General features: G+C 43.5%; 2 protein-coding genes across 4 annotated transcripts in view; both read left to right on the forward strand.

Annotated features, from left to right (window-relative positions):
- The window catches only part of ATP13A3 (ATPase 13A3), a 58,413-nt gene extending 53,350 nt beyond the window's left edge, over nucleotides 1-5,063 (forward strand). For all 3 annotated transcript variants that reach the window (XM_040567004.1, XM_040567005.1, XM_040567006.1), the window contains one exon: nucleotides 685-5,063. In XM_040567004.1, coding sequence (XP_040422938.1) covers nucleotides 685-882 — 198 coding nt within the window. In that variant the 3' untranslated portion in view covers nucleotides 883-5,063. The remainder of the gene's footprint in view (nucleotides 1-684) is intronic.
- On the forward strand, nucleotides 2,869-14,152 carry LOC121074646 (platelet glycoprotein V-like). The gene is made up of 3 exons (XM_040567007.1): nucleotides 2,869-3,079; nucleotides 5,673-5,850; nucleotides 8,022-14,152. Exons 2-3 carry the CDS (start codon nucleotides 5,823-5,825, stop codon nucleotides 9,971-9,973), a joined length of 1,980 nt encoding a protein of 659 aa, XP_040422941.1. The 5' UTR covers nucleotides 2,869-3,079; nucleotides 5,673-5,822; the 3' UTR covers nucleotides 9,974-14,152.
- Nucleotides 14,153-14,594: the final 442 nt, after the last annotated feature.

Here is a 14,594-nt window from a genome sequence, read left to right on the forward strand (position 1 = left end):
GCATGAAGAAGACCTTAGAGAATGTCTCTCCATTAAAATGTCAGGTGTACAGACTGTAGGTGCTGTCTGGGAAGTGAGAGTAGTCCAGTCCTGAGAACGAGGAATAGTGTTTTTCTCCAGCTAGTTAAATTACATGTGTTAAAGATTGAGAGAATACTGAAGTTCTGTAATTTGTCTGTTTTAATAAGGATTTTACCTGCCTATGGGTGGTCTTTCCTATTATTGATACACTGTCAGGTCTCACTGTATCAGCAAGTTAAATTCTGCCTCTTGTGACTGGCTGGATGCCTTCAACTAAGAAGAGTTTTGAGACTCTGAGAATTTGACTTAATTTTCTAGACTAGGCTGATACTCTTCAATAGTAACATCACTTAATGGTTGTTATTTTACCTGTATTTATTTAAACTATTTTAAAATATGCATGAAAGCTGTTGGTGACCTTAGATGTTGCTATAATACAGAATACTTGTATTTTCTTAGTGTTTTTAAAGTGTCATTGGTACTGCATTATAGAAGGGATGACCCAATGGAAGAGCTTCTTTACTATATTTTCTACATCCCACATGACAATGGCACAGTAACTTAGAAACTAAAATACTAGATTTTTTTTTCTAGTGATTTACTGTATTGTTGCATTATTTTTTTCTATGATAATCTAACTTTAGAATATATTCACTTCTGCAGGAGGCTGTAGATCGCTGTGGAGTCTGTTTCCTTTCTTCCCTGTTTGGTTGCAGAGAGAAGGCGCCAAAAGCTAAGTATATGCATCTAGCTCAGGAACTGATGGTTGATCCAGAATGGCCACCGAAACCCAGAACAACAACAGAAGCTAAAGTACCATCCCAAGAAAATGGTTCATATCAAATCATCACTTTAACGTAACAGTGGATCTTGGTGGCATGTATCTTTGTAGTATTGAGAAGAATGTAATTTTAAAGCTTTATTTGAAATTGCAGTATACTAAATGTCAAGTTCTAATGCAGATTTTTCCAACTGCTTCATCTCTCTGAATACAAAGTTCAGAGCCAGACATCTTACGGATATACATTTTAAAAATGTAGGTTACTATAGGCAGAAAAAAAAAGATTGTTTCCTTTCACCTTTCAAATTTCATTATTCCTAAACAAGATGCATCTGAAGATTTAAACTGCAGGGCAGTTAAAAAGGTTCACTTTATTTGCCTGGAGTATCTTAACCATTGTTCTAACTTGCTTACCTGGGCATGTGTTAATATAAGGTCTATAATGTAATGGTTTCATGATAGTACTAGAGGCACATAATAAGCAAAACCTTGTCATACATTTTGGTTTGTTTTCTGTTTAATATTCACTGCTGAAAAACTTTGTGCCTCAGAACGGTTCTAAAGTTTTGGTGTGTGTACCTCTAAATTTGTCCATGCTAGTAAGGAGTGTTTCCAGGTATAACGTTTGGATTTTAGTACTTCAGTCTGCCACAGCAGGAACTGGAAATGCTGTAGAAGCAATATGCCCCATCCTTAAGAAGAAAGCACATTGCTTTCAAGTGGGTTCTTAGCTGCTTTTCTAGCTAAACCTGAGGAAGGGCTTCAGTAGACTTCAGAGGAGGAGGCATTTGGCTACACTCTTAGAATTGTTAGAGAAGGAAGGCTGGAGAATCTAACACTTCATTCTGTATCATGTTTTATTACATTTAGCTATGCATTTCTCCACAGACCTTGCTTTTGCCAGCAGAAGGGCTGGTTTATCACTTTGTGGACCATGTTTTATTTGTAAATCTTAAGGTAGTTTTCCGATATTCCTTAAAGTAGCAAGGCCAGAGTTACTGCTGTGTGTGGGGTGGGGTGGGAGTAGTATTTTCACATGCCTGTGCTTGGGATTTGTGCATGTTGAGAACATCTGCATTTCAAAGAGTCTGCCAGCATCTTAAGCACTATATGTAGCTGTATGAAACAAAACTAAGAAACAATACATGAGCTAAAGTCTGTCTTGCTGCAGAGCGATAAGGCTTATGTCGACATTATTTTCCAAAAAAACCACATACACACAAAGTTGTATCACTAATAATGCTGCTTAAGCACTTTGGATAGCGATACATCATTTTGCCATTAGGTGGTGTTAAAACACAAGACCTCTAGAAAAATAGATCTACAGCAATGTAGAACAAGGCATCGTCTTTACATGCAAAGTTTTTAAGTCTTTTTCCATTTCTTTTTTTTTTTCAAAACCACAGATTACTTATCGCCATCCATCTTCAACTTGCTAAACTTTCAGAAAAATCTTCTTTGGTGTCTTTGGGAAGATGATAAAAATACTGACTTCTGATCAGTCTGTTCTGACCAGATAAAACTGACTGGTTCAGTCTTCTGTAACATTTGGGAAGGGATCTTGGATCCAGATGAGTTGTGATACTTTAGAGACACTTTAAGGAAGGAAATTGGGTCCTTTAGAGCACTCATGTGAAGAGTGGAAGGAGGGCCCTGAGCTCCCTGACTAGCTGGGATTAATTTGAATTGTGTGTATTTGGATTATATTTTATTTTTTTAATTCCTGTGGAAATAATTCCTTTCCAGAGTTGTTCTCATAAGTGGAATTTTTCAGGTCAAGCCTAATTTCCTTGTGCTTTTCTGTAAGATAGTATAGGCAGCATCCCCCACCGCTCATGTTATGGTTTCTGCAGTGTCGGACATACTGTGCCAGTGGGGAATTTAAAGTGGTGCTACATGGTTTGGAAGACTTTTTTTCCTGGAACTTGGGGATTTACGTTGTTCGCACTTGCTGCTCATAAATAGTGTGCTTATGTGCTATCCTCCAGTCCAGCTGTTGACTCTTCCTGATTTTTTTGTTGTTTTTCTCGGGGGCGGAATAGGAAGAAGGGGGAAGTGCTTTTCTTAGCATTCATTCAGCAGAGCGATGTACAAGCCTTGTTAGCCTGGCTTCTCGGGGTTATTAATTTCGAACAGCATTGGTAGCTTTTAAGGGGTCTGAGATCACGGACTTGGATAAACTTGTTAATCATGAACTTGAGTCAGTTGGCTGATTTTTGTCAGTGTTGATTTTATGAAATTTTTGTAGCATGGAATAATTGATGAATTCTTGGCTGCGTAAGTAGTATTCAGATTTAAAGAAAAATAATACTTTAATTGAAAACTCTTGTGAAGCTATGCATCTTGGACCTGGGAGCTGTGACTTATCCTTAAATGCACAAGCTTTTTTTTTTTCCATTTCATTTCTTTGATCATTTTAGCTTGGTTGTTCCAACAGAAAGTGAAAGAAAAAAAAATCTTCCCCTCTAATATGCTTTTGCTTAATGCTTTCTCTGAACTGCTAATTTCTCTCAGCTCGTTTGTTTTCTGCAGTTAATCTTTCAATCATTCTAATTCATTAGACTTATCTACAGGGTGAAGAGGGAACAGCTTATTAAGGTGGGCTTGTCTTCAGAGAACATGTTAGGGCACTCGATTTAAAACCAAAATTGCCAAGTGTCTCCACTTGTTTGAGTGGTTAATAGGTCATGAACTTACTAAACTTGAAAATTTTGCAAATGGGAGTTAGCTTCCTCAAGGTTTGCATTCAGAATTAGTAAAAAGTTTTTGAGGTTGCGTGCTTGAGCTGTGACCTATTTGCTTCTGACGTTTAGTCAAGTATAATAATTCAGCTTTTCCAAGAATTTTTCTTCTTGCTGTAAGTTCAGCCACAAAATGAGCTTTTGCATCTTCTGCAGTTACTGGGATTGATGCCTTCCTGCCCAAAAGCTGAGCTTGGCCACCTATAATTTTTCTCATTTTGAGCAATTTAGTTTTTCTGGTTTTCAGAAATGCAACAAACTAGATCTGAACTAGCATATTCAGTTTCTGCTTTGAAGTAAGATGAAATTCATATTGTAGTGAAAAATCTCTTCACGTGTTCATCTTGGAAGTCTGAATTCAGGTGAACAGACCAATTTAGTGAGTTCCACTAGATACTTGGTAGACATTTTTCTTCCTGCTGTATATTTTGGCCTTATGTTGAGGAGTTTGATTTATTAAATTATTTGTGTATGCAGACTTCAATCTGTACGTATTTTGCTTTGATGTATTAGGATTTGTAAATATTTTTTTAAAAAATTAAATATTATTTATGCACATACATAAAGGACTGGTCTACCCAGCAAAGCAATTGCTAAATAATAAACGTTACTTTTTAGAAGTAAATTGCAAGATCATTAAATTGTATATCCCTCAGGGTTATTTTTAAAGTTTTTTTTCCTGTTCCCTTCAGATTTAATTAGCAGTAACTAGTTTCATGTAATATAGAACTAAATCTACTGTAAAAAGAAAATGCTGCGAATAATGCTTGAATAGAAATGGCTAAAACACCCACAGAACTGACTGGCCATATTCATCGTAACTTTGAATTGGGAAATTTTACTGTTGCACTTTTTAGAAGTTGTTGGATTTTTAATTCTATTTATTTTTTCTTTCTTCATGAAGGTTGTGCTGAACAGTCATCCCAAACTGGGTAAAAAAAAAAAAAAAAAAAGAAATCCTGTACTGTGTCTATGTATACAGTATAATACTAAGCAGATGTGGAGTCCTTTTTTATGCTGCAAATTTTTAATGCTTATGTTGGTCATCACAAATTGCGAGAGCTAAAGTTCTGTAGGATTTCTCCCATGAAATTCTGAATTGTAAACTTAGGTTTTTGTATGTCTAAGGGAAAGCTGTGGGTTTTTGACGATTTTTAAGAGTCTTGAATATGTTGATTTTATACAGTAAAGCTTCAGGTTTTTAAAGCTATTTTCAACAGACTGCATCTTCTTTGATAATTATGTGAACGAGAAACTACTTAGTTTGTCGTGAATTTCTGAAGCCTAACACAGATAAAAAGATTCATCGTTACAGTGCTCTCTAGAAGCTCAGCTTTGTTTTTATTTTTAAATCTGAACTGATACAACATCTTTGTATTTAAAATATGTATTGCTGCTCTAGAATGGTACCCTGTTGTCAAGAAGCATACATAAAGAACTGTACAATAGAATTGTAAATAGCCTTGTAAATCATTTTTGTGACTGAAGCTCTTTGAAAATAAAATTAAAATGAAAAGATATTTTAACTCTTTTCATTAGTCTCATGAAATTGTTTTTAATTACTCTTACACAGTAAGATCTACTCCAAAGCTTGCTGAAGAACATAAGCTTACTCCCGCTGATGTCATGGGTTGTGTTGCTCAGTGCCTCTATTTTTGAAGATAGGGGTGGTGATGTATGTATGCCATGTGTTAGCAGTGCAGGTGGGAGCACTGCTCTTCTGCCATACGGTAATAGCAGCCTTAATTTCACCTGCTGCCTTATGAAAGCCATTTTAAAGCCAGACCTTTTACACGTGATAGAGACTTGTTCCTACCCTCTGCCATCCAGATAGTCTTTCTGTTCTTTGATGCCTGGGAAGTATTATCTTGCAAAGACACTTGAGTGAATGATCCTGGTTGTGAGCTGTCACTGTTGTCACAGTCATCTTCACAAAAAACACACAGAAATAAAGACGTCTTTTCCATCTTGCAGCTTACCTTCGTTTAAGCGCTCGTTATTTTCAATGTTATTTTCAACTTGAAGACAAAGTGTTTGAAATGCCTGGTTAACAAATTACTTAATTACAAAACCTTAATCTTTCAATTTAAAGCTAAGATTATGGTAACTTAAAGCTTTTCTCTCTTCAGCATGCTTCAGACTTTAGGTTTTGCTGGTCTGTGACTGCAGAAGACTTGAACGAAAAACAGAAGCCAAGCGGGTCAACCCTGGACTACCTGGCCAGAGCATTCAGTAGAAAACTTCATTCCTTCCTCAGATTGTTTTGATTCCAATCCTGCATGAAGGGGAAAGAGCAGCCTTGTGAAGGTACATATCAATTGTGGTACATATCAATTGCACTTGATAGCTTAAAATTTACATGTCCCCTCCTATGACATCTAATGTGTCTGCGTAGCAGACTGCTACACATTTGAAATTTCTTACCAACCAAAATTCATGCTTAAATACAGATTTCTGACTCTTAACCAGATCTGCGTCGTGCTAGTTGAGTTATGTACTCTACTCTCACTGTTGAAGAAGCAACAAGTGTCTTGTGCTCTTGCATTTGTTGAGACTTCGGATTTTCTCCTGTTTTGTAGTGGTCTCAAATTCTAATGTAGGAGCTGTGTACAGCCTATGGGAACTAGTTGCTCCCACAGCTGAGCGTAGGCAAAATCTGCTCTGAAGCTTGTAATGTTCTTTGGCTGTTCATGGTAGCTACACAAATATGAGTGAAGTGCTGTTATCTAGGGGATGCGTTTTGCTGTTTTACTTCCTATTTAAAGTGCAGAATCATGGTGAAGCCCAATTGCCTGCTATGCTTCTGAGAAATTCCTCTGAAAAGCAGATAAGTTTCTAAAGTACAAAGGTTCAAAATCGTTCTTACAAGCTTTTACATTCATCTGAACGTGAAAAAGGAAATTAGGCAGCATGTTAAATTACTAAACTCTTACGGGTGGTGGCAATTACTTGGTGAGGCGAGATTCCCAGGTTGTCTTGAAGATTGTTTGGCATGGAAAAGTACTTTGGAAATGTGAAATCTTCAAGGTTCTTAATTTTCCTGGCTGTGTCATTTGAGGAGGTTTAGAAAGCCCAATGAGAGCTAGCTTTGCAGCACCGTACTGCCAGCAGTTGATATCACTGGGTGCCATGTCCATTCCTTCCCTAGGAAGGGATGCTGATTTTACCAGTCTTCAGTTCTCTGAATCTAACAACAACAACAAAAAATTGAATACTTCCTGTTGCTTTTTTTGATGCAGCAGCTGTTTTTGATCCATGGTTTTATGCTTTTGTCAGCAGTTCAGGCACAGGAGAAGCTCAGATGTCCTACCTGACTCTTTTTTAAGTGATTGGCTTTGTACACGTCTCTCAGGTTCATCCATGGCCCTAGAAAAGGGTATGCTAGGATGGAGCCCTCCTCTCTCCCAGTGTACCCAGTACTGAAGACTGACACAGTTTCAGCAATTCCAGTTACATCTACAGCAGTCCCAGTTGCTGCTTCTCCTGCGGATCAGCCATTTCCTTGACTCTCAGGTTTCTGATGCATTTGAACTTGCTGGTTTCACTAAGGGGGGCAGTTCTAAAGTAATTCTAAATTGTGAAGGATTTCTGTTTGACTTGGTCTTTGAAATATTATCATTACAGCTACAGTGTTTTAGTGATTGCTTTCCTGTTCTTCTTTTGTTTGGGAATATATGCAGCTTTCAGACTGCGGGGTATGTTTCGTGCAGATCCACCTTTACTGGTGCAGCATTCTAGCTAGCATCATAACAATTCATTCCTCTCACTTTGTTTCATTATTTCTAATACCTCTGATAATTTAGTGTTGTGTTAGGTTGTAGAGATGAGACTCGTTCATTGTTAGAGGCTCACTGCTGTCCTTTAATGGATGAGCTCTTGGGTGTTTTTTCAGGCTACATCAAAAATAGTCTGTTGCTTCTTGTGTGTTCTTGAGCTTTTCCAAGAAGTGATCTCTTACAAATGCTGAGAAATGGTCTAGCAGAACTGTGTGGCGTTACTTAAAATATCACGGGAGTCGTAGGATGCCCTTTTAACCTCCGTTATCTATTTTTGCAGGCTAAACTTTATTTTTAAATTTTAGATAACCTACAAGAAAAATATTGTTGGTGTGGGACCTTCTGATCTTTTAAGATTTTCTATGTTTAAAAGCGTAGTGCTTTTCTGTTCAAATAAATACATACCTTTTGATTACTTAAGCAGTTTCATTTTGATTTTCATACACTTTAATTATACTTGACTAGTACAAATATTAATAGAGTGTACTTGATTTACAATAGGGCTTTGTCTCTACTCTCCATGTAAGCTGAGCGCCTTAGAAATATTTGCAGTCAGCAACAATAGATTTTTGAAGTTTGTTTTCAAGCCAAGAGAAATTTCATATGTATTTCCACATTTTATGGTATCTTCACACAGTTTTGTCTGCTAAGTTATTAACTACCTGTGATCAAATCCTGACACTCTCTTATCTTTTGTAACAGCTAATGTTTCTGGTGCTTCAGCAAGGATGTTGATGTTTCATTTGTCAGTGATGATCAAGCTTTTCTTCCAGCTGGATGCATCTGTTTGTCCTGAGAAATGTGACTGCTCTTTCAAAAACGCAATTCATTGCTCTGGCCCTCACATAAAAGACCTGGAATCATTAAATCTGCCTTGCAACGTGACAGAAATTCACATAACAAACACTAATGTAACATACTTGCAGGATGTTTTTTCTAGGATGGTAGAGCTGCAGCATCTCATCTTATCTTCAAACAATATTGCTCTCATTTCACCAGTGGCTTTTAAAGGCTTGAGAAGGCTGAAAGCCCTCGGACTGCTAGATAACAAGCTGGTTGAACTTCCTCCGGAAGTGTTTGATGACACGGTACACCTTCGGCAATTGATCATTAAAAGTAACAGGCTGAAATCCATCAAAGAGAATCTGTTTGACAGACTAGCCAGTTTGGAGGAGCTTTTCTTGAACAAAAACCAACTAACAGCACTTCCTAGTGGCGTGCTGAAGAAACTTGCCAAACTCAAAGTACTGAACTTGTCAAGAAATTTTTTGGCAGTACTGCCTAGAAATATATTTAGTGCATTAACCAGGCTTGAGAAGCTGATACTGTATTTTAACAGGCTCTCTTCAATTGAGTCTGGTTTGTTTGATAGCCTGAGGGAACTGCTGGAACTCTTCCTGCATTCCAATGACATCCAGTCCATCTCCCCTGATGCATTTCATCGACTTCAGAAGCTTAGAAGACTAACACTCTCCAGAAACAAACTTGAGGTTTTGCCTCCCGGGCTCTTTCTGCACTTGCATGACCTGTCTAAATTGACCTTGTACAGGAACCCACTGAAGTATCTTCCAGAAGTATTGTTTGGAGAAATGAGGAATCTTGGTAGCCTGTGGCTGTATCACACACAGCTCTCAATGATACCAGATTTTGTGTTCAGTAACTTGACAAACTTAGAGCTTCTTGTGCTGAGTTTTAATCCAGAGCTCAGTGTTCTTCATAGGAACGCATTCAGTGGTCTGAAAGAGCTGCGGGGCCTTTCTCTGCATACAAATAATATTTCCAGTCTGCCGGAGGGTATCTTCCTGGGCCTTCAGAAACTGCAGAACATTTCCCTTTTTGATTCCAGGCTTGAGTTTCTTCCAAGAAACCTCTTTCATAATCTCAAGCACCTTCAGAGAGTTTACCTCAATAGTACCAAGCTGCAGTCTCTTCCTGGAGATTTCTTTGTCACCTTACCTGAGCTGCAAGAAGTACTCCTTGATGGCAACCCTTGGAGATGTGATTGCCAGATTCTTGGCTTCCAAGAGTGGCTCCAGAAGAGCAAGGAGATAGTAAAAGAAGTGCAATCTCTAGTGTGTGACAGCCCATTCTCCCTAAGGAACATCTCGCTGGTGGCTCTAACAGATCAGCACCTGCAGTGCCTGCCAGCCACAGCCACTGCATACCAGACATTTAGGTCAGCTTACTCCCAGACTGTGACTTCTCTTGTGACAGAGCACTTGAAATCATCTTGGAAGACAACTGTGACAGCAGTGTCCAACATAGATGCCAGCACACCCATGTCAATTCCTCTTGCAACTCCAGGTTTTACTTATTCACAGGCTCAAGGTGTTGAACAGTTAGGCTTTCATGTCTCAGGTGTTCCAACCCGAACTTCTCCCAGCACCATAGTAGAAACCAACAGTGTCAGAGGAACAGATTTAACTACTCTTGCCTGGTGGGATGAGTTGCCAGCCCACAGGAGTGCTGAGCCACTTACTAATAGCAGGGTTGTCTATTGTCAGCTATTCTTCTGCCTTCACAGTTTGGTTTTAGCACTCCAGACTGTCACCGTTGTGCTCAGTCTTTGTGTAGTGGGCAAAATCAGGCAACTCTTCCCCTCCAGAAAGATTCCTGCTCAGCCTGTAGTTCTGATAAGTTTTTTAAAAAGATAGAGGGTACCAGCCATAGAGAGGATTAGGAGCGTTGCTCTGTTCAATTTGAGCGTTCAGACGGTTCACATTTGGTTCAGATATGGATTACAAATCTTCACAGCAAGAACCATAAATGCTGTGTCTGTACAACATAATTAAAATATGCTTTTATATACCTTACAGTGTTTGCCAAAGCTGATTGTAATCACCGTACGTTGCTACAGCGCTTGGTGTACAAACTCAGAGAGCTGACAGAAAAGCTGTGGTCACCTCTGCACAGAGCTCAGGCCTTTGGTCAACGTGCTGCTGGCTTCCTGCAGCCCTGTCCCAGCCAAATGCCCTGCTTTGCTGCTGTGCTTGTGCTGCTTCGACAGGAGAGGGGTTTCTGAGTGACTGGCTTGCGGGAACAAGTTTTCCGTTTGGAAGAAAAAAATGGGATCAGCGTAGGGAGGCTTCTGTGGGAGCACTGCTGTAACTTGTTTAAAGGTTGCCTGTAGGACTCCAAATGCTGTTTCGCCTCTTATCTCTTTCCTGAGAAAGCAAATGGTGTTTTGGGGAGAACGTGCTGGAAAATAGCTTTTAAAAAGGACAGGGGGAGGGAGTGGAGGTGAGGGGGGAGAATGGTATGTCCTTGTTTTCGCTTTCTATTCTCAGCCCCTTTCCAGCATGTAGGAGGAAGAAGGTGATGTCCGTTACCATTCACAGCTGATAGTGTTTTCCTCTTAGCCAGAGGAAGCTAAGAAAGATGTTGGTCTAGAAGTATAACCTTGGTGAATTCTGTTGTTTGGTTGGTTTTAAAACTTCGTACCATCACTACAAATCTGAATTTTAAGTAAATGCCTTAATCCTTAAATTCTGACCAGAGGTCTGAAAAGCAGGGCTTTATTCACTGTGCACTGCAGCGTCTGGAAGCTGGAGTACAAGGCAGATGTACAGGACCAAAGCTCAGCTCCGCAGCAGCATGGCTGGTCACAGAGTTGGCACTGATGGTCCCTCCTGGGCTCGGCTGGGAGCTGTTGGCGTGCAGCACAGCGTAGGAGGCTGGCCTCATCTGAGGCCCTGAGGTGTCAGTGCCTGTTTGAAGATGGCTGCGGCACATACGCCTGTCTGACTTCAGGAGGCAATAGCTGTGGCTTTGTCTCTGCAAAGAGTCAGAAGCGAGCTGTGCTTCGTCAGAGTCACCCGGCGTGCAGGCGTGAGAAAGGCATGCTCAGTCCCAGGGCTCCTTACACCTTCCTGGGACGCAGCCTTGCGCCCTGACTTCCAGCTCTTTCAAGTGTTTGATGTACAAAGGCAGCCACTAGACAACACTGTGGGTTTTGGTCTTCCTACTGAAATGCTGATGAATATCTCGAATGATATGAATATTCTAGGTTGTAAGTAGACTGGTAGCTGTTGGGTGGCGTGTGCTTCTTTGGTGGCTCTTAGATTTAACTATTAGTTTTTATCTTAATTACATTACTTAGCTTGTTCTTAAAAGCTCTGCCCTTGTGCTCAGAAGCTAGGGCTGGATTAAAGAGCCCCTGGATGTGGCTTGCCTGCTCAGGTATGAAACCCTGTTATCTAGGAGTCCTTTTGTAGCCTTGCTGATTTTTGAACTAAGAGGCCTTTCCTGGGGTGTTAAATAGCAGTTGTCTTGCTTGTGAGGTCTAAAATTTAGCAGGCCTGGCAGTAGTTAGAGACATCTCTGAAGGAGGAGGAATGTGATTGCAGTTAGTGTGAAGCAGACTGGGGTTAGATTCATGAACAGAAGCCCCAGAATATTTTATTGCAATGTATTTAAATGGGAAGCACAAAAACAACATGAAAGCTTTGGGTGGCGGTTCTGGCTCGTTGCAAGTTAGCACTTAAAAAGAGGCAATTAGTACAAATTTAGGTTCCTCTCGGACAACTGTAATGACCACTTAGGGTTCTGCCAGCTCCAGGGCTGTCATATTGGTGCCACGCAAGCATCTGCTTTCAGCAGGCAGGAGATAAGTGTAATCTGGGGTAGCGAGGAAGTTGTACAAGCTGTGCTGGTCACTGCTTTCCTTGGTGCAGCACTGAAGGAATGGGCTCACAGCATAAGGCACTTAGATGCATGCTGGTTTCTAAGAAAAAGCGACACTTTAATTGCTGTGCTGACATACAGCAGGCTCTCTGCATGTCCAATCTGTCCTGAGTGGGCAGGGTGCACAAGAGCAGCAGGTAAGGAGCAGCTCCCAGCTTTTTTGAGTCTTCATTTGGCTGCCCCAGCCCCCAAACGAGGCCAGCTCGGTCTCCTTTGGCTCACTTGCTGCAATCGCTCAGCTCTGGCACGTGGGGGCTTTGGCATGTTGCTGTGTACAGTCAGGCACTAAGAGGAGGATGATTTGTCTTTGCATGCTGTCATCGGGCTTTCCCCGCTCTTGAGCCAGACAGGGGAAGTGAAGTCAGCAGACAACAAAAGGCTGGAGCAATACGACCTTGGGGTGTTTCACCAAGCCTTCCTTTCTCCCCTGTGACAGGGATGTCATGTTTTGTCCTGCTTCTGATTCACTGCTTGTTGCCCAGCATAGCTCAGCCTGTCCTGGAAATCTCCTCTGGCCTGGAAAATCCAAGGAAATCCTTATTTATATCCCGTATCCGTCTAGCCTGGCAAAGGGACTCTCCTGCAGGTCAGCGTGACTGCAGATACGGCAGAAGGGCAGGCAGCACTGAGGGCTCCTTGGGGAAAAAAGCACACGGCAAGGCTTTCCTGAGCCTGCAGCTCCTGAGGGGGGGACCAAGAGGTGGAAGAGGTTGGGGGGGCCCAATCCTCTGCCAGGCTGGGTGCAGGTGGGGGTGAGGTGTGCCTGTGTGCTGCACCTGGGGAGTGAGCCCCACGCCCCTGGCTGCGGTACAGGCGGGGGACACAGAGCTGTGGTTTACAGCTGTGCGTTAACCAGACCTCTGTGTCCAGGAATCGCCTCGGGGTCTGAATCCTCATAGGCGTGCTTGGAGTACGTCAAGTGGGGCTTGTCCAAGGTTTTCTGTAATGTACTGTGAGGCTTTTTTTCCTGTGGCTGCGGCTCCTGCTCTCTCCACGCCACAGCAGTCGTGCGGGGCAGAGGGAGCACGCAGCGTGCTTGCAGTGCGATGTCACTGCAGGTGCTGTTCTCTGCTCGTCGGGGCCGAGCCTGCTGCGTCCCCTCCTAGCAGCCCGATGGGTGAGGAAGCCAGTCCCTGTTACCTTTCCTCTCCCTGTAACCTGCCTGGTCCCTGGCCGCTGTCCTGCATCCCCTGGTGCCTCTGCCCTTCCCATTTTGCCTCTGCCCCATGAGATCAGCGACTGTTTGAGGGCCTTTGTTGCTGCTCACAGAGGTGAGCGAGCTCAAGTGCCCTACTCACTGCAGCTTGCTCGGGCACGCAACCTGGTACAGGTTGTTCCTGTGGTGCATCCTCTCCTGTGCCAGCTCTCCAGCACACAGCCGCTGGATCAGGGGCTGCGTTCACATGCCGCTCCTCCCTGTCTCAGGGGCAAGGAGGAGTAGGGTGGTGGCAAACGTGCTCGGAGGCATTGGCTGAGAAGACACCCAGCAGCGCTCTGGCGTTCAAGAATTTGTGCAAAAGCCAGCTGAGAGGCAGGAGCTCTGGGATCCTCTGGCTGACGTTACAGAGAATTGGCTGTGTCCCTCCTCCAGGCCTTGGACCAGCGCATCTCGCCTGGGGGAGCTGATTCAGCAGGGAGAGGGGAGCGCAGCATTTCCTAGGGATTACAGAATCGCCGGGGAGGAGATGGGACTGAAGCCACGCACCCAGGGGCTGAGGCTGTAAGCGTCAGTGTTTACAAACTCTCAAAGTGAGCTGGAGGCCTGAAGCTCCACTGCAGAGGCGTGCAAGCCCTGGGGTCAAATTGGTTGAGGTCGCAGCCCCTTGCTGGGTGTTCCCAGGCCCGTGAGCCCTCACCCAGCCGTTTGGGCTGCTGTGTGCTAGCTTTGTGAGGTGGGGGTCTCACAACTGCACCAGGGGACATTCTGCCACTAGGCTTGGCCCGCCATGAGCTATTGCTACTGTCAGACCCTCGTCCTTCTCTGCGCTGTGCCAGATGTCAGCTGTGCCTTTGTTTCTCTCTGGATGGGAAAAGGCCCAGGGTAGGGAGCTGGGGCTTGCTGGGGCCTTCCCAGGGAGGTGGGAGAGCTGGGTGGGTGACAAGGGGGGCCTGAGGCAGGGCCTGGTCCCCTGTACTGGTGTCAGGGCTGGGAGCAGGGTCCAAAGCCCTCCTGGAGCAGCTCCAGGGACCACCTCGCAGCACAGGCCTCCCTGCCTCCTGCTCTGCCCTGTCCTCCCCCGGCTCTCGGCGCCCGCGCCGCCATCGGACAAGCTCTTTCCGCTTCGGATTATCGCTCCTCCAGGCGGCTTTGGCTGCAGGCCCCGCATTCCTTCCAGCCTAGCATTGCCCTGGGCCTGGGCCAAGCCCTGCGTGCTGCTATTGCAGGGAGGAACCGGCCCCAGCGCTGCTGCGGTCCTGCCGGCCAGGCGAGCCCTGCTGGGGCTCATGTTTGTAAACGCTCACCTTGAGGGGTTTGCTGGGTCTTAGGCTGGTGCCTGGGTGGAAAGGGCAAGCCTGAGGCCCACATTGCTGCTCCCCCAGAGGGAGGGATGCTCCTAGGTACCCCCTCCACAGCCCTGCCCCTGAGCGCCG

The sequence above is a fragment of the Cygnus olor genome, chromosome 9, assembly GCF_009769625.2.
Source record: "Cygnus olor isolate bCygOlo1 chromosome 9, bCygOlo1.pri.v2, whole genome shotgun sequence".
NCBI classification, from domain to species: domain Eukaryota; kingdom Metazoa; phylum Chordata; class Aves; order Anseriformes; family Anatidae; genus Cygnus; species Cygnus olor.